A 25276-nucleotide genomic window follows, 5' to 3' on the forward strand; every position below is an offset into this window, starting at 1 on the left:
AGTTCCAATAAATAATGAAGTTAACTGTGACAGTATGCAAAAAGTTTGCTCCCATTAAGATCCACTCTCCCTCATTTGTGTTGTTATTGTCATACACGTGACATCTTAATATAACATAAGCCCATAGACAGTTTTATAATTGTTGCTTTATGTAGTTGCTTTTTAAATCAGAAGAGAGTGACAAACAGAACTACATTTATACTGTGTTTTATACTTACCTATCATGGTGTTTTTTAATTTCTTTGGATTTGAATTACTGTCTGATGTTCTTTCGGTGTAGTCATTTAGTTTTAGTATTTCTAGTAGGATAGGTCTGGTAGTGATGAATTCTCTGGGTTTTTTTGTTGTTTTTTTTTTTAATCCAGGAATATTTTTTAATTTCTCCTTCATTTTTTTTTGGGGGGGGGGACAGAGTGTCACTTTGTTGCCCGGGCTAGAGTGAGTGCCGTGGCGTCAGCCTAGCTCACAGCAACCTCAAACGCCCGGGCTTAAGCAATCCTCCTGCCTCAGCCTCCTGAGTAGCTGGGACTACAGGCATGCGCCACCATGCCCGGCTAATTTTTTTTTTCTATATATACTTTTAGTTGCCCAGATAATTTATTTCTATTTTTAGTAGAGACGGGGTCTTGCTCAGGCTGGTCTCGAACTCCTGACCTCGAGCGATCCACCCGCCTCAGCCTCCCAGAGGGCTAGGATTACAGGCGTGAGCCACCACGCCCGGCCTCTCCTTCATTTTTGAGGGGTAATTTTGCTGGACATAGAATTCTTTTTTTTTTTTTTTTTGAGACAGAGTCTCGCTCTGTTGCCCGGGCTAGAGTGAGTGCCGTGGCGTCAGCCTAGCTCACAGCAACCTCAAACTCCTGGGCTCAAGCGATCCTCCTGCCTCAGCCTCCTGAGAATTCTTTCTTTCAGTACTTGGACCGTGTGTGCGTGCTGCCTTCGGGTCTGCACGGTTTCTGATGAGGTCAGCCGCTGATGTTACTGAGGATGCCCTGGGTGCAAGGAGTAGCTCCTGCTCTGCTGTTTGCAAGATTCTTTGTCTGTGGTATTTGATAGCTTGACTGTGGTCTGTCCAGGTCTGGATCTTTGAATTCATTTTACTCAGAGTTCATTAAGCCCTTTAGATGTGTGGATGCATGTTTTGCATCAAATTTGGGGCCATGATTTTTTCAAATAGTCTCTCTGTTCCTATTTCTTTCTTCTTTTTCTTAGAGCCCCCATTCTTTGTATGCTGTTATGCTTGATGCTGTCCCACAGGTCTCTGTGGTTCTGTTCATTTTTCCTGATTTTTTTCTTTGTTTCTCCCACAGAGATATAGCTATTTTCTTGAATCAACACTCCATGGATTGTTGTAAGCCTTTGGTTTTTCCAGAATTCCAAAAAAGTAGATTTTTGGCCACTTTTGTGGGTATTTTCATGTTTTTAATGGAGGTGCAGAGTTTTGGAAGTCCTTATTGTGAAATTCTGGAAGTGCTTCACACCATGGAAGTGCTTACTCACGGACATGCCTGGAAGAAGCCAGATATCCAGGTTGCAACTCTTAGGGCATCTGGTGGGGCTGAGGATGCACAGGGACCGTGAGAGCTCTGCTTCCTGCTCCATGTTGGACCCAGTTTCTTGTTAGCTGAACAGCAGCTGGTCCCTGTGTGTCCCAGGGCTCTGGGTGCCTTACAGGTTGGCCCTTCTCTCCCCAGACGACTTCCCGAAGCCACAGATCATCACCCAGCCAGAGACGACCATGGCCGTGATGGGCAAGGACATCCGGTTCATGTGCTCGGCAGCCAGCAGCAGCAGCTCCCCCATGACCTTCGCCTGGAAGAAGGACAACGAGGTCCTGGCCAACGCTGACATGGAGAACTTTGCCCACGTCCGCGCGCAGGATGGGGAAGTCATGGAGTACACCACCATCCTGCACCTTCGTCAGGTCACCTTTGGACACGAGGGCCGCTACCAGTGTGTCATCACCAATCACTTTGGCTCCACCTACTCGCACAAGGCCAGGCTCACTGTGAATGGTACGGAGATGCTGTCTGTATTCTAGTGTAAGGCTCCTACAGGCCACCGCCCTGATTGTTCTTTTAAGGTAGTTTTCTGTGTAGAGATGACCAAGACAGGAGACACATGTGCCTCTTTGGACACCACTAAATCATGCCATTACATGAGTTTGCCCAGAGCAGGTTTTGCAGATTTGAAGATTATTCTCAATGGATTCTTTGGTTTTAGTGACTTTCTAAAATCCAGTTATTATGTTCAGTGGAATTGTGGAGCTAAGCTTTGTATTTATATGCATTTATTAGCTTCCATAAGCCACGATACATGGTTTTCAGATTCCAGGTGTCCCCCGGCCTTGGGGAAGCTGCTGCTCTTTGAGAAGAGGGCACAGGCCTGGGGCGGGAGGCCAGCCTGGGTGGGGCCGGTCCCGGCCTCTCTGGAGGCTGTGGAGTGCAGGGCTGGTGTGAGCACCTGTCCTGAGAGAGACAGCGTTTGGGGAGGGGTTTGACAAGGTTCTTTTTCCAGTCTCAGAGCTTGTCAAGGTGGCTTTCTTCCGCACTGCCGTTTGTGGTAGTGTGTTTGGGGTAGATGGCTTGAGTAGTTAACTACGCCAACCCCGGTAACCTAATGGGATTTTCCTGGTTATTAAACCTCCAATTAAAAAGAGTTGGCTTGTGGTCATCAGAAGTGCTGGATCCACAGGGAAGCACCTTCTTCACTTGGGTTGTCTTGCCTTACTCTGAGGGATTCCTCACTGTTTCTGGAAGACTCAGTGAACTCTCAGATTCTCTACCAGAGTGACCCTGGCAGGAACGGAGGCGCTGCCTGACGCTCGCTGCCTGCTTCCCCGTCAGGACATGGCCTTCAGGCTCAGTAAACCGGCGGGCTGGGTGCTCCCTGCCTGTGTGGGGGACAGCACGGCCCCCACCGCCTGTCCTAACCGGTTTCTTCCAGAGGGAAGAGCCATCCCGTTGCCCTCCCTCTGTGATTCCTTCTTGATGGAGCAGGTGTTTCGTTCCCTGGGCTCTCCGGTGGGTAATTAAGCACCAGGCCCTAACACTCACGGGGGACCCTTGTGCAGACTCACTACCTTACGAGGTATAGCACAGGAAGGGTTTTCCCCTTTGAGGGGGTTAAAGGCAGCCTAGGGTGGACAAGGAGAGGGTTAGGGTTAGAAAATGTTCTACCTGGGTGGGGAGGAAGGTGGCTCCCGATTCACAGGTGGCAGCAGTGGTCCTGGGCATGGCACGGAGGGTGGTGGGGCAGGGAGCTGGCACCGGGTGCAGGGGTGGGGAGGTGTGCTGAGCAGAGGGTTCCCTGGCTCTGGGCCCAGCTGTCCTGTAACCCCGCCTGTGTCTTCCAGTGTTGCCATCGTTCACCAAAATGCCTCAGGACATTGCCATCCGGACTGGCACGATGGCCCGCCTTGAGTGTGCCGCCACCGGCCACCCTAACCCCCAGATCGCCTGGCAGAAGGATGGCGGCACGGATTTCCCTGCTGCTCGTGAGCGCCGCATGCACGTCATGCCGGATGACGACGTGTTTTTTATCACCGATGTGAAAATAGATGACATGGGGGTTTATAGCTGTACCGCCCAGAATTCAGCTGGCTCCATTTCTGCCAACGCCACCCTGAGTGTCTTAGGTTCGGCTCTTGCTACACTGTGTGTGTGTGTGTGTGTGTGTGTGTGAGAGAGAGAGAGAGAGAGAGAGAGAGAGAGAGAGAGAGAGAGGGAGGGAGGGAGGGAGGGAGGGAGGGAGAGGGACTCTTAAATATCACAGGTTCCTAGAGGCAAAGTTGTCAAACTGTGGAGCCTGGGGTAGGTACATGTAGGCTGTGTCTACTTTGGTTGAAATTTTGGGCTACACCCTAAAGTTTTTCTTGAACAAGTGCTTCCCTCTCTTTAAAAAAAAAAATTGATAGCCGGTGAATTAAGAGAGTCTTCATAGGGCTTAGACATAAAACACTCCAAGAACTGCCCTCTGAATTGAGCAGGTTGGGTGTGGTCTTGGTCAAGAATTAGGACACAGACCTGTCACAGGACAGTTAGGGAATAGTAGGGGCTTTTGTGGCCAGAAATTAGTTCATTCCCCTTGTCAAAGTCACCCCAAGAATGTTGATTTGGTCATTGTGTTGGGTTTTCTGAGAAGCTTGCCGCTCCGACAGAAGGTCTCAGATGGCATTTCGTTGCTCTGTTGGACGGCCCTTGGTCCAGAAGACCAGGCACAGCCGTAGTAACCGAGGCCCAGAGAGTAACTGTGCGATCTCTGCTGACTTCTTGCAGAGACCCCATCCTTGGCGGTGCCCTTGGAAGACCGCGTGGTGTCTGTGGGAGAAACGGTGGCCCTTCAGTGCAAAGCTACGGGGAGCCCCCTGCCCCGCATCACCTGGCTCAAGGGGGGCCGCCCGCTGAGCCTCACGGAGCGGCACCACTTCACCCCTGGCAACCAGCTGCTCGTCGTCCAGAACGTGGTGGCAGAGGACGCGGGCCGGTACACCTGCGAGATGTCCAACACCCTGGGCACCGAGCGAGCACACAGCCAGCTGAGCATCTTGCCCACGCCCGGCTGCAGGAAGGATGGGACCACCGTGGGCATCTTCACCATCGCCGTGGTGTGCAGCATCGTGCTGACCTCGCTGGTGTGGGTGTGCATCATCTACCAGACCAGGAAGAAGAGCGAGGAGTACAGTGTCACCAACACAGGTCGGGCACTGCCGGCAAAGTTGACTTTCAGGGACGGAGGGATGTTTGGGAACGAGGCTGCGTCCAGAGGCCTTGTCGAGAGTTTTGGTGTCATCAGAACACTAGAGCCTTTGGGAACACGGAGTCATTCTGGGTAGCTGAGGTACCATTCTGACTTTTAGGAACGTAACCTTCAATGGGAATACTCTCAAACCGTCAGTGCACGACGGCCTCTGCTGCTTTCTTGCCCCTCGGTAATTCAGGGGTGTGCTAGGCATGTGTCTTGTTGCCACGTCGATAGGTCATTCCAGAAATGACCTCACGGAGCCATTCTTCTGTTAGTCCCATCTCCCTTCCCAGCACTGTCCTCAGTCTTGTGTGCACTCGGGTATCTGCTGCCATGCTTTCGTACCTGGGGGTACACGAAGGCTAAGCAGGTTCTGGGAGAGCCTGTCACATGCACAGCCTTGGTCGTTGTTGGGGAAATCCTGTTTCTGGGCCTGACAATGAATTTCTTGTCACTATGACTCTGTTGTTTCATTGTCCCGTCTCCTTGCAGATGAAACTATCGTGCCACCGGATGTTCCAAGCTACCTTTCTTCTCAGGGGACCCTGTCTGACCGACAGGAAACCGTGCTCAGGACTGAGGGCGGCCATCAGCCCAGCGGGCACGTTGAGAGCAACGGTAAGGCCTCAGCAACGGCGAAGCCTGAGGGCTTCTGTTGTTTGGTTTTGGACGCAGCTCTGCAGGGTTTTAAAATCGTGTTCCCCAGGAGGTCACCGTGTTGGGCTTAATGTCTCCCAGTCGGGATAAGGTAGGACTGCCTGGAGTAACAGCTGCAAAGGACATTGCAGGGCATGAAACCAGCCCATCGCTTGTGTGGGGGAAGCGGCTGGGTCTGCTCTGGGTTCCAGTCTCACATTAGAAAGTTCTCGGCAGGGTGAGATCCTTCCTGGCAGTGGGGGACTCTGAGCCCTTGCCTGGGGCCATAGGCTTTTTCCTTTGCAGAACTGCTCCTTTAACGTGGCTTCAGATGCCGAAAGGCTGGCCTGCTGGGGGGGAGGGGGGGTAGAAAACACGCTCCTTGCAGGTCCCCAGGGTTAGCCTCACAATCCCGCACTGTAAAGACCACTTTTGAAAAATGACTTGCTTCTAGTAGCCTTGCCCATTCGTTTCCTGAGGCTACTGTGACGCGCCGAGGCCAGGGTTTCTAAATGTGTGCGAACCCCTCGCAGGTGTGTGTCCGAGGGATGCGGGCCTCTTCCCCGAGGCCGATGCCCACGGGATTCCCTGCAGGCAGCCCAGGCTCTGCGCGGGCTACAGGAAGGAGCCGTGGAAGGTGACGGAGAAGGCTGACGGGACACCTGCGCCACGTAAGCTGGGTACGAGAGGCTTTCCCCAGGAAAAGGAGTTTCTTTTTGAAATTGAAATCTGGGTTGATCTAGTCACTAAATGAAAGAGGGAAACACAGTATTGGTCGGTGACTATCTCCAAATTTGGTGTTAACCCAGAACGGGAGGCTCTGGCCGCCCTCTTGACGGCAGCACAGCGTCTCCCCCACGTAGATCTGTGGGGCCGCAGCCCGAGCTTGACTTGCCCAGACTTACAGGCGCCTTAGCTGAGGGGCAGAGCTCAGACAAAATGTGGAGTTTCAGTGGGTACCTTTTCACCAGGGCTATTTGAGGCTAAATTTCTAATTGTTCACAAGACTCTTAACACTGTATCGTACCAAACTCAAATGGGAATTTTTTTCTTCCTGCGAATGTAGTACAACTACATTCTCTTGAGTCCGAACCTAACTAACTCTGGAACATTTAAACACGAAAGACCCCGTTCTTCATCAGCGGCCTGCTGTGCGCCTAGTGCTTTTTCTGTGAACGTACTTGGGGGAGAGAAGGGGCACTGCTCTAGCTGATGCCGCGACGCCGGCGGCACTGGTTCTCATCCGCCTTTGGCTCTGTCCCTCAGAACCCAGTGGCCCGACAGTGTGTAGTGACTGCAACGCTGACGTGGACGGTTACTCCGAGGAACAAGCCTTCTACGCCCAGCCCGTGTCCAGAGACAGTGCACAACCGAGTACGCTCGGTGGCCGGGAGCCCAGTCGGAACGACCGAGAACATTCTCCGCATCAGCAGAGCAGTGGGACTGTTGATGGGTCTTGTACCGACTACAGGGGGTCTCTGTACCCCAGTAACCACGACAGAATGCTGATGGCCTTGAAGAAAAAGCCAGCGGCATCTCTAGATGGAAAAGGTAAGGTTTTGCTGTCCTCTGAGGAGTCACCAGCAGGGGGGTAGGGAGCCACTTAAATGGCCAGGCTGGAGGGTCTGACACAGCCTCTCTTTTCTTCCAGGGGATTCTTCTTGGACTTTAGCAAGGTTGTATGAACCGGACTCCACTGACCTGCACCCTGCGTCGTCATTAAGTTCGGGCAATCCAGAGCTCACGGAGGCTGCCCCGGGCTTTCCTGGCCCCCCCAGTGAAGCCCAGCACTTGCTTATTTCCAATGGCCACCTGCCCAAGGCATGTGACTCCGATCCTGAGTCCCCAGCACTGACAGGACCGCTCCCTGGGAAACGGAGAGTGCCATTGATGTTGGCACCGAAAAGCTAGGCTTTGTCTACCTCAGCTCTTGTTCTACCAGTCTCTGCGGAGAGAGAGAGGTAGGAGGGGCCGTGAGGAAGCTTGGGTTCAAGCGTCACTGATCTGTACATAGTTTTAACTTCCGTGTGGAGTATCAGTCGTTCAAAGGACTTGCATCTGAAGCACAGAAATGCAAGAGGCTATTTGTGTACAAAAGGCAGAAAAAGTATTTGATACCATTGTACATAAGAGTTTTCAGAGATTTCATATATATTATATATCTTTTACAGAGGCTATTTTAATCTTTAGTGCATGGTTAACAGAAAAAATTATACAATTTTGACATTATTTTTCATATCAGGTTGCTGTTTAATTTTGGAGAGGGGTGGGGAATAGTTCTGGTGCCTTAATGCATGGCTGGAATTTGTAGAGTCTAAAACCACATTTGTTCCCAGGAGTTGGTAGGTGGGGAAGGATGGCAAGTCCTGGGATGGGTACTGCACTTCGTAGGACAGGCTTGTAGGCTGCCCGACGGTCCGCGATTGTGTGTGCGCTGGAAGTAACTTCACCTCAGTGTTGCCTGTGTGGACGCGCAGGCAGCAGGTGCCACTCACCTGTGCAGTGAGTGGCTGTTCTGTGCAAGTTCCTTCCTTGAGTAGAATGAGGGTTGTTCACCACAAGCCACTGGTCAGAACAAGGAAGCACTGCCTTTCTTCCTCCTCTGAAGCTCATTTTGTAACACAAGCAAATGTGGTCTTTCAGTATCCTTTGATTTCTATTTGAGGCTTTCTATTAAGGTAAAGGCTGCTGGTGTTGGTACCTGTGGATTTTTTTCAATAGTGACGTTTTAGTTCTGCCAATATAATTAACGTTACATTGGCCTTGGGGGCTAAAAAGGATAAAATTCTCACTTTTCAGGGCTAGCTTATTTCTACTGAGAATCCAGAGCAGGCCTCTCCACGCCGTTCCCTCACACGGAGGGAAGTGGGCTGGGGCTGTACAAGATTTAGCCCTCACCCTGGGTTCTAGGTATATTTGCACTTTGGAGACCTGTAGCTAACCATCTTGTGAGTGCCAATGTGAGTCCGTACAAGTTACATTGAAACAAACAAGGTCCTTAAAATCTCGGAAAGCAAGTTCCTTTGGCTAAAAAGCTGAAGGGGAAGTATCGACAAAATCGTTACCTTTGTTAAATTTTACTGTCCGATGTCATCACTGTTCCAAAAGGTAAGCACATTTACAATTGTGTTCTCAATGGTTAACTGATTGTTACTTCCACAAAATATGTGAATTTGCTGCTTCTGAGAGGCAATGTGAAAGAGGAAGTATTACTTTTATGTACAAAGTTATTTATTTATAGAAATTTTGGTACAATGTACATTGAAAACCATGTAAAATATTGAAGTGTCTAACAAATGGCATTGAAGTGTCTTTAATAAAGGTTCATTTATAAATGTTCAGTGTATGGTTGGGGTCATTCTTCTACACATACTAACCAGCATCTCCCCATCCCATTTAATTCCAGAGATTCCCTTCCAAATGCAGGCATTCTGCCTTGAATTGATGTTTTTTCCTCACAAAGAACAAAGCTGAGGTAAAGCAGAATCATACACTGGTGCTCCAGGGAAGACACAACACTGCTAGATTCCTGAGATTTCTTTCTGAATTTTTCTACACCTGGAGCTTGTTAGTCAAGCTCTAAAATCCCAAAGTATGGTGACCTTTCATTCCATCCCTTCTCCTTACGTTGAGCTCAAAGTTCGAGGAGGCAACACTGTGCTTCCAAAGCCGGCCCAGGCCCTCCTTTCAGCCTGGGACGGAGGACAGTGGGGGGCAGTTCAGCCTCCCAACGGGGACCCCACCATGCTGTCCTGCCCGGAGCCCGCTGGGCCCACCCAGTCACATGAGCTGCAGCTGCTTTCTCTCGCATACCACATGGGTCGTTGGACACTTCACTGCAAAATAATACAATCGTGTGTTTTTATAGGTGAAATCTGAAGGTAATTAAACCCAGCAGCCTGGTTACCCAGAAAGAATGCTTGCTATGCACCTGTAGTTCATTCTTTTTAAACAAAGCTCTAACCTTACACAATGGGAATTAACCCAGGGGAGAAACACCCACATACCCAACTTTTTCCCTAAGTCTCCTTCCTTTTCCTCAGCTAGCCATTCTTTTCAAATTATAACCATCTTGCCATCATCAGGGGGCAGGAAATGAAAGACCAGATACAGATCAAATGAAAGCTCTGAAGAGCCTGGCCCCAACATCACCAAACTTATTTATTAAGGGGTTCTGAGAAAATTGTTCAAAGTACCGCCATGGCTGTAGTTTCTTCTCCCGACTTCATCCCTGCCACCATGCACCACACACAACACATTCTCAACGCCGTCATCGCAGCAGAATTGGACGTCAGGGCCAAACAGCTGCTCCGCAGGAGGAGGGTCTCCCAGCGGTCCCCTTTCCTGAAAGGGAGTGTGAGACGTCTCTGCTTCAAGGAGTCTTTTTGCTAACTTCCAACAGAAAGCTGCGCGTCTGGTCATAAGCCCCCAGGAAGATGAAGCCGCCCAGACTGATGGCTGCCATGCGAGGGAAGACACCTGCAAATAACCTGGGGGGAACAGCACAAGGAAAGAGATTAAAAATCTCCGTAAAAAAAGGTTAAGTTCCACAGCTTGCTCAGCTCAATACACTATGCTCATTAGGCCTCACGCAGCACTTAAACTGCGTTTTTTTTCCTTTTAGAAGGGCACTAAATTACACTCCCAAGTAGGCCTGCTGAAGTCTGAGCACAGCTGTTTGCTGGCTAAATACCAAACGGCTTACTCGTGAACACTTACAATGAAGTAACGACTCTGTCCCAACAGTAGTTCTCTTTAAAACTTTCACACCATTTTTTTCTTTGAGAGATGGTGAAACCAACTTTTGAAAAAAGGAGTCAAAGGGCCCAATCCTAGGGGGTTGGTCCAGCCAGTGAAGACACCGTTGGACAACTGTGCTGCTGCCCCCGCCCCCGACTCAGCCACTTTTGTCCTTAGAGACCCACAAATGTGATGCCACCACAAGGAATCAAACCTCCAAGGCTTCCTTGTTTTCTTTTTCCATCTAAGGAAGGGTGTGAAAGGCCCGTGGGCTGCGGCTGGGAGGGAGCAGTACCTTGTCACTGCGGACTCACTTTAAACACCCTCCCCAGCTATGCATAGGCGCTGATTTGTTCACTGTGGCATTAAGAAAAGAAAAAGTGCAAACGACCTGCTTCTGGTTATATATAAGTAAGTTGTAGTATAAACACAGTGGCTGACTATGCAGCTGACAAGAATGAGGCAGTCCCTGGGTACTACCATAAAAAAATTGACAAAATCAGCTTTTTAAAAATCGGGGCCCTGAGCTGTATGTCTAATACTAAACTGCACATCTGAGAACTACGGGAGGGACGTGGCCTAAACTGTGCGTGACCACTGTCTTTGGAGAGGAGGATTCCAGGAGCCGTTCCCTGCTCACATTTCTATAACATTTGAACTTTTTTTTACCACAAGTACAGACATACCTTGGAGATACTGTGGGTTTGGTTCCAGACTCACTTGCAATACAGTGAGTCACACAAATTTTTGGGTTTCCCAGTGCATATAAAACTAATGTTCACACTATCCTGCAAACTATTAAGTGTGCAACAGCATTATGTCTTAAAGAAAAGTAATGTATATTCCTTAATTTAAAACTACCATCCTGCTAAACAATGCTAACAATCCTCTGAGCCTTCACAAGTCAGTCTTTTTGCTGCTGGTGGAAGGTCTTGCCTTGATGTTGGTGGCTGCTGACTAAGCAGGGTGGTGGCTCCTGAAGGTTGGGGGTGGCTGTGACAATTTCTTAAAATGAGATGACGATGAAGTTTGCTGCATCATTTGATAGCAATTTTCCCACAGCAGAACTACTTCCAAAATCAGAGTCAATCTTGTCAAGCCCTGCCACTGTTGTATCAACTAAGTTTATGGAATATTCTAAATCTTTTGCTGTCGTTTCAACAGTGTTCACAGCATCTTCACCAAAAGTACATTCCATCTGGAGACACTACTTTCCTTGCTCACCCATAAGAAGCAACTCTCTCTGTTCAAGTTTTACCATGAGATCACAGCAATTCTTCAGGCTCCACTTCTAATTCCAGTTCTCTGGCTATTTCCACATCTGCGGTTACTCCCTCCACTGAAGTCTTGAACCCCTCAAAGTTATCCATGAGGATTGGTAATCAACTTCTTCCAATCACCTGTTCACAATGACATTTTTACCTCCTCCCATGAATTACAAATCTTAAGGGCATCTAGAATGGTCAGTTCTTTCCAGGTGTTCAATTTACTTTGCCCAGGTGCATCAGAGGATTCACTGTCTATGGCCTTATGAAATGTATTTCTTAAATACTAAGACTTGAAAGTTAAAATTAATCCATAGGCTGCAGAATGGGTGACCAGGTGCATCGTTAATATGCAGTAATATATATGTATTTTTTAGAGACAGGGTCTCGCTCTGTCACCCAAGGTAGAGTGCAGTAGCACCACCACAGCTCACTGCAGCCCTGAACTCGTGGGCTCAAGTGATCCTCCTGCCTCAGCCTCCTGAGTAGCTACGACTACGGACATGTACCGCCATGCCAGGCTAATTTTTTAAAGAATTTTTTTTGTAAAGATGGGGTTCTCACTATATTGCCCAGGCTGACTCCAAATTCCTGGCCACAAGAGATCCTCCTGCCTCAGCCACCCAAAGCAGTGGGATTTACAGGTATGAGCCACCATGCCTGGCCAGCAATAATATTTTAAAAGGAATCTTTTTCTCTGAGCAGTAAGTCTGAACAGTGGGTTTAGAATATTCAATAGGCCATGCTACAAACATGTGCTGTCATCCAGGCTTTGTTGTTTCATTTATACCACACAGGCAGAAGGCCCTAAGATTTTCAGAATGGTCAATGAGCACTGGCTTCAACTTAAGGTCACCAGCTGCATTAGCACCTATCCACCTGTCCTTTGAGGCTTTGAAGCCAGGGATTGACTTCTCTCTGGCTAGGAACGCCCTAGATGGCATTTTCTTCCAACAGAAGACTGTTTCATCTACATTGAAAAATCTGCTGTTTGGTGTAGCCACCTCCGTCAGTGATCTTAGCTAGATCTTCCAGATAACGGGCTGTGGCTTCTCCATCAGCACCTGCTGCTTCACCTTGCACCTGTAGGTTCCAGAGATGGCTTCTTTCCTTAAGTCGCATGAACCAACCTCTGCTAGCTTCCAACTTTCCTTCTACGGCTTCCTCACCTCTCAGCCTTCACAGAATTGAAGAGAGTTAGGGCTTTGCTCTGGATTGGGCTTTGGCTTAAAGGAATGTTGTGGCTAGTTTGATCTTCTATCAGACCACTGAAACTCTCTGTATCAGCAATAAGGCTGTTCTACTTTGTTATTCATATGTTCCCTGGAGTGGCACTATTAATTTCTTCAAGAACTTTTCATTTGCATTCACAAGTTGGCTAATTGTTTGGTGCCAGAGGCCTAGCTCGACTTTCATCATGCCTTCCTCTCTAAGCTTAATCATCTCTTTTGATTTAAAGTGGGAGACATGAGACTCCTCCTTTCACTTGAACACTTAGGGGCCACTGTAGGGTTATTAATTGGCCTAATTTCAATATTGCTGTGTCTCCGGGAATAGGGAGGCCAGAGCGGAGGGGGACAGAAAAGGGGGAAGGCAGGTCAGTGGAGCAGTCAGAACACACACATCATCAGTTAAGCTTGCTGTCTTTGGGGGTGCTGTACATGGCACCCCAAAATGATTACAGTAGTAATAGTAAAGATCACTGAGTACAGATCATCATAAGATGAAAAAGTTTGAACTATTGCAAGAATTACCAAAATGTGACAGACACGAAGCAAGCACCTGCTGCCGAAAAAATGGTGCCCATAGACTTGCTCAGTACACAGTTGCCTCAACCCTTCAATTTGTAAAAAAAAAGGTATCTAGGAAGCACAAGAACGCCAGGTATGCCTATATTACTTTTGTAAGCAAAAAAACAAAGTTACAAAATCAGAACTGCTCAGGTGCAGGGGAGAAAACCGAAATGGTCAAGTTATGCCAACAGTAGTTGTGACCCCTTTAAGATACGGCAGAACCATGATCAGCGAGCTGGGTGGGAACGCGACAGGAAGCGAGTCCCCGCGGGGCAGCTCCCACTGCCTGGCCGCCTCCTTTCTGCCCAACTGCTGGGAGAGGCCAACTAGCCCCCTCTGTGGCACTCGGCGCTTCTGAGCAAATGGGGAAACTCTAGAATAGTTTCCTGGGCCCTTTTCTAGTTAGCTAACTATGGATTTAAGTGCAGTAAAATACTACACATAAGATTAAGAACCCCTTTTGCTTGTCTGGAAATAACCCTGAGAATTCTATAGCAAATCAAAATATACTTGTAAGAAGCAAACGGTGTTCAGCTCAGCGTCATGTGCACTGCTATTCCATGAGGTGGTCGGTGAGGGCAGAGGGTGGCAAATTACCGCCCTGAGGCCACTGCGTCCTGGCCTGGGACACAGATGCCCCCGGCCCTGCCCCGCAGAGGGAAGTGTGCCGGCAGGAGGGCGGCGGGAGACCCCAGCGGCCGCGGCCCTGCTCCCTGCCGTCTGACTCCCGAACGCCGTGTCCTGCTCGGCCCCTGCCCCTAACGAGCTCAACTGCTCCCGGCAAGAGGCAGGTGGAAGTAGTTTATGGTTTCGCTCGATGACAACGGAATCTACGAAAATAATCACAGTCTTCACGTGGAGTCATTTGCACAGTGAGCTTCAGCCGAACGAAGGCGCAGCCTTAGCGGGGCGGGGCTGTGTTCCAGCCCGCGGAGCCCATGGCGTGGCGAGGGACAGCGTCCAGCGCAGCGCCAGCCACTCTGTTCCCATGGCAGCCGCAGCTGGTACACAGAGGGCACAGGCAAGAAAAACAGAGAGCCGGTCGATTAACAGCAGGAAAGCAGGAAGCGGTGATCCGGCCTAAGCACCTTCCCACCTGCTTTCCGGGTACAGACTGAACGAGCACGTGGTGCTTCACTTAGGGGACCCAGTCTGCCCTAGAGCACATACACACGTGTCCCCAGTGGGTGCCAGAACATGGTCTTCGCCTGTGTGAACCACACAGAGAGACAAAGTGGTCACCACTTGGAGTTACCCTGAGGGACAGCACCACTCCATCCCGCGGTGGGGACACGGTGTCTGCTGGGGACAGAGCCAGGAAAGGGCAGCGGCTTGGGGCCTGCAAACCCGACACAGGGGGCAGGACGGGCACCTCCTGGGCTGAGGGCACCTCGCACCTCTGTTCACAACAGCTGCCCGGGTTTGGAGGCTTTGTCTTTTGTTACTGTTTTGTGGTCAAATGATTTGTTGTCTTTTATCACATTAATAAGGGGGCCTAATTAAAACTGTCATTTCTTAAGTGACAACCTTTGTTCTTGGAATACTCTAAGCACCACATTGTGCAGAGTAACTAAAAAGACTACACACTCTGAGAGACTTGCAGAAGATAAGCAAAAAATCCAAAGTACTTTTTCAAGGCTGACATTGGGGACAGAGAACAGGCAGCCCTTGGCCTGTTTATGACACCCCTCCCCTGCCCATAATCCTGGCACTGCTCAGTTTTACAACATTCACAGCTGGGACAGGGAAGATTTCTCTTGTACTATCTACGCGAGATGGCTCCTTCTCTACCAGCTTTTGAGGCCACGGGTTGCAGTGGACCACGCCACCCTCCCCGCACCTCGCTGTCAAGGCAGGCGGAGGGGCTGCCGCGCTCTGTCAGCTCCACAGAGCTCAGGTCAACAGCAAGGTCTGACCAACGCTTGCCACAGAATCGAACGTGAACTACATCGAAACAGACGACACAGTAAAAATTGGCAATTTGGCTTCATGATCTAAAAAAGCCACAGCATACAACTTCTCTACATATGTGGCCCAACCACTGCTGGAACATGTAAGAACCTTCTACCCACTACCAGAAAAGTGGCTCCAGAGCTCATTTTTTTTCTTTTGAGACAGGGTCTCACTCTGTCACCCAAGCTGGAGTCCTGAGTAGCAGGGACCACAGGTGCATGCCACCGTACCTGGCTAATATTTTCTTTTCTTTTTTTTCGCTGCTCAGGCTGGTCTTGAACTCCTGGTCTCAAGCAATCCTCCTGCCTTGGCCTCCCAAAGTGCTGGGACTATAGGTGTGTGCCACCATACCCGGCCAGAGATCATTTTTTTCTCACACCATTTCTTCGTTCAGTGTGGAACTGGTATCAGAATGAATGGGCCACAGATACGAGCAGCCAGATTTTCGTTTCCTCGCTATACATTAGCTGTAGGGGGCAGGCTCACGGCACGGATGCCACCAACACCCTTCAAACCCTCTTGCTATACATCAACAATTATTCCTTTTAGTTAGACCCAGTCCTTGACTCAAACCATTACATCCTTCAGACACCAACATCAATCCATCAGAGTTGTCACATTCAGCAAAGACATCCAACGTTACCTACTTTTCAAACTTCCAGCTGGAAACTTTAAATCATCGACGTGCTGCTCTCCTGCAAACAGTCTACCTGGGGCCCGACCTACCGGCCTCACGTTCCCCAGACTCCCCGACAGCTGGGGTTAAAACTGCCAGATGCGCAGAAACACTTTCAAAACAAAAGCAACAACCCCCAGAACATGTTCTACGGCATTTGCAAGGGTCACGCAGCAGAACGCACGCGATCAAATAAGTGATCCCATTCAGCATCCCGATGACGAGGTGGCACCAGCCCAGAGGCCTGAGGACCGGGCGGAGGCCCCCACCCCGCCCCATCGCGGCTCCCACCGGCCAACCCCGGCGCTGGGCTCGCCCCGACCTGCTGCGCAGGAGGCCGCTGCTTTGCTCCGGGGGGAAAATCCCTGGTAGATGATTCCTAAGAGAAAAGCCTGATTTCGAGTACCTGTAGCTTCCAAACGTTCAGACAGCTGTACAAGTTCATGCTGTCAAAGCTGTGTTGAAATAACCTCTTGCCTAGAGAGCTTTCCAGGACGTGAAGCTGGACGTGTGAGGCACTCAGCCAACAACCCAGACAACGGTGGTTCTCAGCTGACTGTCGGCGGAGGTGTGGCGCACCGTGGTGCGTTGAGGGTAATTTGTTACTAATGACAGTTAAAAGTACCCAAACCGCAAATGCTCTAACGTGAGCCTCACTCGCTTGCATTCCCACACTCGGTAACCAGAGCCTATTTTGTCACTGCCACAGCCCAGACCCTGGCGAGGGCCACACATAGGAATGTCACCTAACATGAAGACGGACAAGGCTGGGAAGGCCTGGCTTGGAACACTGTATCAGTCAGACTGCGTGCTGTGTTATGTTCACATTCGCAACATCAAATGCATTTTGTACGACATAAATAGAGACGCTAACCAGAACCCAAGCAGAAGTAAGGGAAAATCTTCAGCCGATGTCAGGTTAAAGGAGGAAGAGCCGGAGGAGAGGGGAAAGGCAGTGGAGCAGCCTCTTGTCCTTACCCCGTCAGGCCCTGGGACCGCCAGACCCCGTGCAGGGCGGAGAGCACGTTCCCGCTGGCAGTGCTGGAACCGGCCTACGGGAACAGACACAGGGGACACTGGTTATCCTCGGAAGCTCCGCGATGTACAGCTGGCTCTGAGACAGCCGCAGATGCCGGGGACCCGCCGCCCACAGCCAGGACAGAGTTGCCAACGCACCGAGGAGTTTCTCGGCAATCAGGGCCTGGTCTCGCTGGCCCGGAAGCGCTTACACTCACGCTCCCAGGGGGGCAGGGCTGTGGCCCGTGTCGCATGGCGAAGCTGCCTGTCAGAGCTCGCCCCGATTACCGACGAACAACTGTTCACCAGGAACAAGACTGAACGCGGCATGGGGTGGCCTGAGGAGGACAGCGAGTCACCAGTGTAAGCGGTAGGATTATGCAACGTGCCTACATACCTCATGAGCACATTTAGCAAAGAGCACCCACTCAGCTGAACACACGATCAGCATCCTTAGGTTTGGTCCTGTCAACCGCGTACTAGAATCTGCCCATTTGTTCTGCTTTTCCACAAAGACAGCACTTGTATTGTTTTGGTCCAGATATGTTATACGTATGGCTTTCCTTGAAGTCTCAGTCTAGCTTTTTTTTTTTAATAATTTTTCTCCTTAACATCCTTTTTTAAAACAGTTATGACAACTGTCTTACCTGGTTAAGGCCAAGCATGACCTTAAGTTGAGAGCTTATACTTACTTGCTGCGTGGCGGGATGCTCATCAACCTCTCTAATCGTAGGCTTAGTTACCAGTAAAAATGAGTTTATTCAAAAATAGTATGACGAGACAGTGGTCCTATCAGCTCTACTTGCTTGCACGATGTAGGTGAAAATGATTTTGAAATGGTAAAATGCTCTATAGACACTGGTCACAGTGATTACTGCGGATGTTGTTCTATCAGTGTCGGTTCCATTAGAGGTTCCACAGGAAGCTCAAGGTGCTATTCCAGGTAAGTGCTAGACCACTTTTATTCACATTTATATCTGTCCTAGTGCTAACAGGCAAACATCTGTTGTGCCTATGTTACGTTATTTTGCCACTTACTTTTGCCAACATGATCCTTGTCTTTGCCACATCCAGAGGCGTGGTGACTGCAGCTGCGAATCCACCTGTGTGTATGAGAATACCCAACACGCAGGTGAGACACTGTTTACTGTACATGGTAATTTTGTCATTTGCATTTTATAGTTCCTTATAGCTTAGCCAAAATCACTTCTTTATCATTATGTCTACCTGACTGATTCCAGAACGGGACACACACCCACGATCTTTATCTACACACCTCATTTCTTTTGCAGGTGCAGAACTGCACATAAAAGAAACATAAGAAAATGCTTTAGGCCGGGCGCGGTGGCTCACGCCTGTAATCCTAGCACTCTGGGAGGCCGAGGCGGGCGGATCGTTTGAGTTCAGGAGTTCGAAACCAGCCTGAGCAAGAGCGAGACCCCATCTCTACTAAAAAATAGAAAGAAATTATCTGGACAACTAAAAATATACAGAAAAAATTAGCCAGGCATGGTGGTGCATGCCTGTGGTCCCAGCTACTCGGGAGGCTGAGGCAGTAGGATTGCTTGAGCCCAGGAGTTTGAGGTTGCTGTGAGCTAGGCTGACTCCACAGCACTCTAGCCAGGGTGACAGAACGGGACTCTGCCTCAAAAAAAAAAAAAAAAAGAAAAGAAAGAAAGAAAGAAAATGCTTTACCCACTCAGGTGAAAGAAAATAAGGCCCTACAACATATACATCTTGCTCTTTCATGGACTAGCAAACCAATCTGAGTGTTTTACATGACGTGTGTGGCCAGATACCCACTGTCGACACGAGAAGCAGCCACTCCAGATGCTTCTGTGGCCCGTGCCTTTCTTTGGGCCACTGTTGTGTCAACACTTCTATCGTGTCTGCCCTACATACAGCAAAACAGATGGAGTCACACGTATCGCTCTAGGATTTTTGGTATAAATGGCTGGATTCTTCAGGTTAAAAGAGTAAAGCTTTCTGTATTTCACAGGCTCTGGTAAGAGAGGCCAGTGACAGTGCCTGTATTTGTCAGCTCTCTTCATCTGTTTAGAGTCAGTCTGTGTCACCAGGCACGGCACCCTACAGCTTCCTTCCCACCCCCACCTCACGTTCTCGTCATCTAAATATCATGACAGCCAAACTGTCCACAGATTTTAAAAGAGTTTGTACCTGTGAGAAGAGGAATTGAAGGACTTTTGCCTGTGAGCATAAACCACAGTTGATGGTGTCAATATTTTATTTACTATGGTCCAAAGATATATTTTAAACCCCAAGAGGCCCTAAGGAGATAGAAGTAATAAACCCTAAAGGGCTTTCAAAGGGTTCAGCTTGCATGAGCTGGGGGCAGGAGGCAGTTCTGCAAGGGCTGGAACACACGGGCGTGAGGGACGCTCCCGAAATAGCACTGTCCTCCTCACTTCTGTGGCTTGTGGACAACAAGGTCATTTGATATCTGCCAAATCTCTAAATACGTTCCTGAGATAAGACCATTACATGGAACTTCCTCCATATGTTAACATTCACTATGACACTGACTTTCTGGGAAGTACACCTATTTATGCTTCCATGGTTCACTTGTGGTTACTCACGAGCGTCACATACCTTAGGGCTAAAGGGGGTAGCGACTGACATGACCATTAGAAGCCCCTTTGTTTTAGCCACTTTGGGATCATGACTATGTAAAATGCTTTGTTCCAAATTCAGAGACTTGATAAACTTGGAGTCTTTTAAAATTTGGTGGGCTTAGTCCTGAAATCTTACTCTGTAATTTTTTTCTTAACTACATATTCTGTCCTGGAAGAGTGAATATACCTTTAATTATAGAATAGGGTCCAGGAAAGCTTCACATCCCTTCAAAAAATTATATTTAAAAATATATATATATAAAAAATATATATCTCCTAAGAAAGGAAGAAAAGGGGAAAGGGAAGAAAGGCAACAAACTTACACTATCCCAAACTTCCCACCCCAAATATTATATTGGGTTTTGTCTCCCTAGACTAGTGGCAAAGTCTAGCCTGAAAGAACCCTTCTTCCTTGTCAGATCAAGGCTTAAATCTTTCCTCACCAGCTGACTGGCCTGAGGTGATGACTTACTCTGTAGTTAAAGTACCCTGTGACACAGGTCCTCTTACTGCCCCACACTACAGGTGGGGAAAGTGAAGTTTATGAAAGCTAAATAACTTGTAGAGGGTTTTACTTAGTGCCCAGCTGAGACGTGACCTTAAGTCTGTCTTGACTCCAGACTTGGCCATGGTCTTCTAATGTCCTCACTTTTCTCATCTGTAAGATGCAGGCAGTAATATGACACAAAGATTAAATAAGTCTATGCAAAGTGTCTAGAATCATGCCTGGGTCACAGCAGTGCTCAAAGTAATTAGCTCTTTTCTGAGTGGGCAGAGCTGATGTGTGACTTTTCTTCATATCTCTAGCCTAGCACACACAGCAGGCACTCAAAAATGTTTAATGACTATGCTAGCCAAGTGTCTACAGTTTCTACAACCTGAAACTTTCAACTCATCCTGTAAAAGGGAGAGGTAAGATGAAGGTAGAACCCATATCTGCAGTGTGCTAACTTCATCTCTGGCGTGCCAGGAATGTACTAGGCACTTTCATTGATTATTTTATCTCATTTGCATAGGTATTATACTATTCCCAGCTTGCCCAGGGCCACATGGCTGGTATGGAGCCAGAACTCAAAGTCACATGTATCTTGACTCCAACAGTAGTACACCTTCTGCTACATCATGCCTTTCATATAAGACAAAATTTGTCCAATTGTTACAACTCATTTGCCTATTTGAAAATGTTCACAAACTGTCCTAAACCAATTAAGAAGTCCTAAAAGTTGACAAGGAACATCTAATAAATTTTCTTACTTCAAATCATACTTATTTTGGCCATTTAGCAAAGGTTTATCATTCCTTTACTGTGGATGACTGCCAATATTCTCTTAGAGATTTGTTTCATGAAGGTAATACGAAGAGAAGTTACAGGTAGAAACACATGTGCTTAAATAGGTCCTAACTTCACTACCATGATGGAAACTGTATTTTATGCAAGCTACTAATAAATCAATTTGCATGTCTTCAAATATCAAAGATTTCTTTAACTGTCAGACCTCACAATGTTTTTATAAGGCTGCAAAAGAAGAACCTGTGAAGATAATATAATGGAATCACCAAGTCATAATGGGGAGGAGGTTGGGGGCCAGGACTTTCAGTTAAAATGTTACTGTTTGTGACCTTTTACTTACCGGAACTGTAAGCTACTGGTAATAAATACCAGTAGCATGGTACATGCTAAGGTATTAGACACATGAGACGGGAAATAATTATTTGGTACTGCTTTAGTGTTCAAATCACTTGGGAAACAACAGTCTGTCTCCACTGGAGTTAGGTTTGTAACTGAATGGCAGGCTAACTGCTTTCAAGGCCCAGATTCAGGGGAAACTAGACTGTTGTGATAAAACTACATCTCAGATTTCCTTGGGGAACAAATGCAGATTCTTTACTCACTGGCAGGCAAAGTGGCCACCTTCCTACAGTAGGGCTGGAGCTGTCACCTCCACGCAGCAGCTGAGAATGTGGTGGGGGCAGCAGTGGGGAAGTCTCACGCCTGTCCCTGGGGACCGGGGCGGCCACATCCAGGCGCTACGCTCCCCTGATCAGTGGGGGACCTGCAGCCTCACGGCCACGTGTGGCCTTTCAGATCCCCGACTGTGGCCCCTCAACCAAATCCAAACTTCACAGAACAAATCCTTCTTTAAATAAAATTTGGATTCAGTCAAAAGGCCACACTCAAGGATCCGGAAGGTAACAAGTGGCCCCAAGACCTCAGGTCACCCCACCCCTGTAACAAGGGCACACCTTCATGCACCTCTTAACGCCTGATCTCCACACAAGTGTCTAGCTGTGGAAGACTTTCCAGAACAACAAAGGCCATGAACATGCTCTTGTTTGTATTTTAAAGATTGTGTCAGGCCTTCTCATTTGTTACCCAAATAATCCCTCACCCTGACTCTAGAATTTCAAGTCCATGGGGAGATTGCAATCTCTCCCTTTCTTCCTCTTTCTCTCCTCCCCCCTCCATTTCTCCCTCCCCCATGATCCCCTCCTCCTCTCCCACACAATGTAAGGAGGTGTTTACGATGAGAAATTGATCAAAAAAATACTAGAATGCAAATACCACTATAGTAGCAAATGTCAGAATTATTCAGACTGCATGATGGGTTTTTGTTTAGAAATTAACTTGGAGTGAGGAAGTTGACAAAGTCCTTTTTTTCCCCCTAGTTTAACCCCTGACCAGGAGCCAAGGGAATTTCTGAGCATGACAAGCCATCAACACCTCCAATCTAGAGAGACATTTTTGGGTATCTGAGCCAAGTAGTTTATAGAACAAGCATGGGCAAGGAAGAGTGCCGAGGATGGCACACGGGATGATTTATCTGCAGTGGTTCTAGCCCACTTAAACTTGGAAAAGCACTGGGGGACGAGAAATCCGATTTCTGATTTGAAGGCTGGTGTTGTCACTGCCTTCATGGCCATGTCGGGGTACAGTGTCTGCCGTGCAGTGGGGGAGCGTTTTAAAGCGGCCGGGCGGGATGGCGAGTCACCATTCCTCTCTATACTGAGCAGGGCGCGATGTCGCAACGAACTCTTACAGAACATCACTTTTTCACCATCTGGAACATTTTCAAGTGATGTTTACCCTTCAGAAACGTTTTAAAATATTAATAGTAACCTTGTTCCTGTGGATCAACATTTGTACCAAATAAAATTTCAAAACAAAACTAGATATAAACAAGAAATGTATTTATCTTTGGCTAAATATATGTGGATCTACTGACAGCAGATATTTTTTTTGCAGGCCTTGGACAAAGTCCTTCGCTTATCAGAACCTCAGCTGAAAAAATAAGATGCTTATATTGGAGGAATTTTAACATATACAAGCTATTAGATAAGATTATTCTTTACAGTAACTTTATTAACATTTATTAAATGACATTAAATAAAGTTAATTTATTAATGTCATTTATTAATGACATTATTCCTTCACTCAATAGAGAAGATAAATTATTGTGAGAATAGCTTTTCATTTTCTGGGTGTTGGTTGTTCTTGCTGAAATGGTAATAACTCCTACATCTGTTCTGTTTTATAGATGACAAATTAGGAGCACATCCATTATCTCAATTACTGAAGTTAATTAAGGTAGGAATGGTTGCTTCTGCATTACAGGTAAGGAAACCGGTGCTCAGAAAGGCCCCGAAGTCTTATTCCTGAGTTGGGGACAGAACAGACTTGACAACCTTGCAAGTCAGACAGCCTGCGCTAGACGTGTGGCTCTGGGCACCTCATCCCCCTTCTCCACCTCCCAGTGTCCGCAGTTGTCACTAGAGCACCGGCTGTGCTGCTACACTCCTCCTGGGACCCACGGATGGCAGGTTCCTGCCACAGAGCAGACTACTGATAAAGTTTCCTGCCTTCCCTCCTTCTGACAAATGTAAGTGCTCAGTGCCTCTTACAGGGTATTATTCAGAAAAGGAAATCGTGACGAACGCAGATTTCTTTAATAGTAACAATGCATCTGCAAGCCAATCTCTGAATCGGGTATTTAAGGAATGGGAGCAGAGAATGTACACTTCTTCCTTCAACACATGGAAGTTTTCAAGTATCGTTAACTTTAAGAAGTGGCCTTCCTTATCCAGGATGACTAAGTTTCCATAACATGCTCACTTTGTCCCCAGGGCCCAGGAGGGAGTCAACAAAATGGCACCTTTCTCTTAGGGACCGGGGAATAATGACTCCTAACCTCTGGAAAATGAATCAAGACCACCTACTTATTTAACTAAGCTATGTGTCATGTGGAAGCAATTACCATCATGGTCAAGCTGGGCTGGTTTCATGTCTAGAGGCCAGGTTCTTATTTTTGATTATCAATTCTACAAGTCAAATGGGTCTAATTATTAATAACGAATCCCATAAAATATGTTTTCTGTTTTCCCAATCACTACAACAAAAAACAACCATTAAACAAATGGAACAAGAATTATTTTCCAATAAAACTGACACCCTAAACTTGAACTGCCTGTCAATTTACTAGTTTCACATCTAAACTAAAAGTTTAGAATTTTCTGGCAAATTTGCACTTCATTTTATTTCAACTGTAATTCTAATTTACCTTTATTTGAAACAACAAAATATATTTCTCTCTTGGGCTTTTAAACGTATCACTTATTAAATTCTTTAAAGCACCTGCGTTCTCATTAAAAGCTCATTGGAATATTCAGATGACGGAGTGATGGATAATGCGATCTTGTGTATTGTCACTTTGCTCTTGCTTTAATGTCTCGAAAGTGCCCAGATGTGTAGACTGCCAGTTTTCTACGCAGAGCAGTTTAGCGTTCAGTAAGTCGTGGAGGAGCCGCTGCTCTCCTGACACCAGTTAATCTGCGGCGCTGTCAAACATGTCACACGAACCGTGAATCATTGCCTTCTGCAGAAATCGCTTAAACCCCCAAAGCAATGCTCAAGGCAGACAGCTGCGTGGTTAGCCCTGCACCCGCAGCAAGTCACTTCCCACAGAAGACTTTATAAATCATCTTTAAGATAATCCCAGGGCCTGAGTGAAGGCTTTAATAAAGATAAAAAGAAAAAGGAAAATTTGTCAAAAACAAATTGGTTGTCTGTCTTTCAGGCAGACACATTTTGAGCAGGTTTTTTTCCCCTAAGACATGTTCTTTTCTCAAACAACTAGTGGAACTCTCTTCATCTAAACAATCTGGAATTTCTAAAGAATGTTGTTTTTGCATAGTTAATATTTTCACATTTTTCTCCCCCTCTTTGGTCTTTCCCAGTATAATATAATCCTTTGCACCTGCAAAAGCTCCACAGACTGCTGACTGCCAAGAATCCACCACATGATCCTGCCTCCAGGACCAGAGGGCCTGTGTTTAAGGAGAAAGAAAAATACAAGTTATTAAATATTTGAATTTATCGGAACCTCCTGTGGGTGAGCTCTGGGGATGGGAACTTAAGTGAGAAGCTATTTTGGTGGCATTCTTCACTGATGACATAAGTGACTTTCCCAAGGATTTAACTGCATTCTAAAATAAGTCAAAGAAACAAGGGCCACAGCTACATTAGAGTGCTCAAAGGAAACAATTTTCAGGGAATATGTGTGATACACACACACACACACACACACGCACGCACGCACGCACACAAAATCACCACAATTAAGACAGTGAACTTATCCATGAACCAAAAGTTTTCTTGTGTCCCTATGTAACCCCTTCCTGCCCTTCCTCACTACCCCTAAGCAATCTGTCATTCTATATTAGTTTGCCCTTTTTAGAATTTTATATAAATGTAATCATACATTAATTTTTTTAAATCTGGCTTCTTTCATTCAGAATTATTTTACGATTCATCCATGTCAAGCA

General features: G+C 47.4%; 2 protein-coding genes across 3 annotated transcripts in view; one reads left to right on the plus strand and one right to left on the minus strand.

The window, feature by feature from the left end:
• LRIG1 (leucine rich repeats and immunoglobulin like domains 1) overlaps nt 1-7451 on the plus strand; it is a 109102-nt gene extending 101651 nt beyond the window's left edge. The window contains exons 13-19 of one of the 2 annotated variants that reach the window (XM_045530957.1): nt 1695-2015; nt 3356-3637; nt 4278-4697; nt 5236-5361; nt 5913-6050; nt 6646-6930; nt 7031-7451. In XM_045530957.1, coding sequence (XP_045386913.1) covers nt 1695-2015; nt 3356-3637; nt 4278-4697; nt 5236-5361; nt 5913-6050; nt 6646-6930; nt 7031-7290 — 1832 coding nt within the window. In that variant the 3' untranslated portion in view covers nt 7291-7451. Of the gene's footprint in view, nt 1-1694; nt 2016-3355; nt 3638-4277; nt 4698-5235; nt 5362-5912; nt 6060-6645; nt 6931-7030 lie in introns of both variants that reach the window. The other variant, XM_045530956.1, reaches the window with a different exon arrangement.
• Nucleotides 7452-9520: 2069 nt separating this feature from the next.
• SLC25A26 (solute carrier family 25 member 26) overlaps nt 9521-25276 on the minus strand; it is a 128550-nt gene continuing 112794 nt past the window's right edge. Inside the window, exons 7-10 of the mRNA XM_045530959.1 lie at nt 24709-24778; nt 17862-17926; nt 16785-16858; nt 9521-9869 (exon numbers count right to left, since the gene is read on the minus strand). Coding sequence (XP_045386915.1) covers nt 9752-9869; nt 16785-16858; nt 17862-17926; nt 24709-24778 — 327 coding nt within the window. The 3' untranslated portion in view covers nt 9521-9751. The remainder of the gene's footprint in view (nt 9870-16784; nt 16859-17861; nt 17927-24708; nt 24779-25276) is intronic.

Source organism: Lemur catta, chromosome 18, assembly GCF_020740605.2.
Source record: "Lemur catta isolate mLemCat1 chromosome 18, mLemCat1.pri, whole genome shotgun sequence".
In the NCBI taxonomy this organism is placed as follows: domain Eukaryota; kingdom Metazoa; phylum Chordata; class Mammalia; order Primates; family Lemuridae; genus Lemur; species Lemur catta.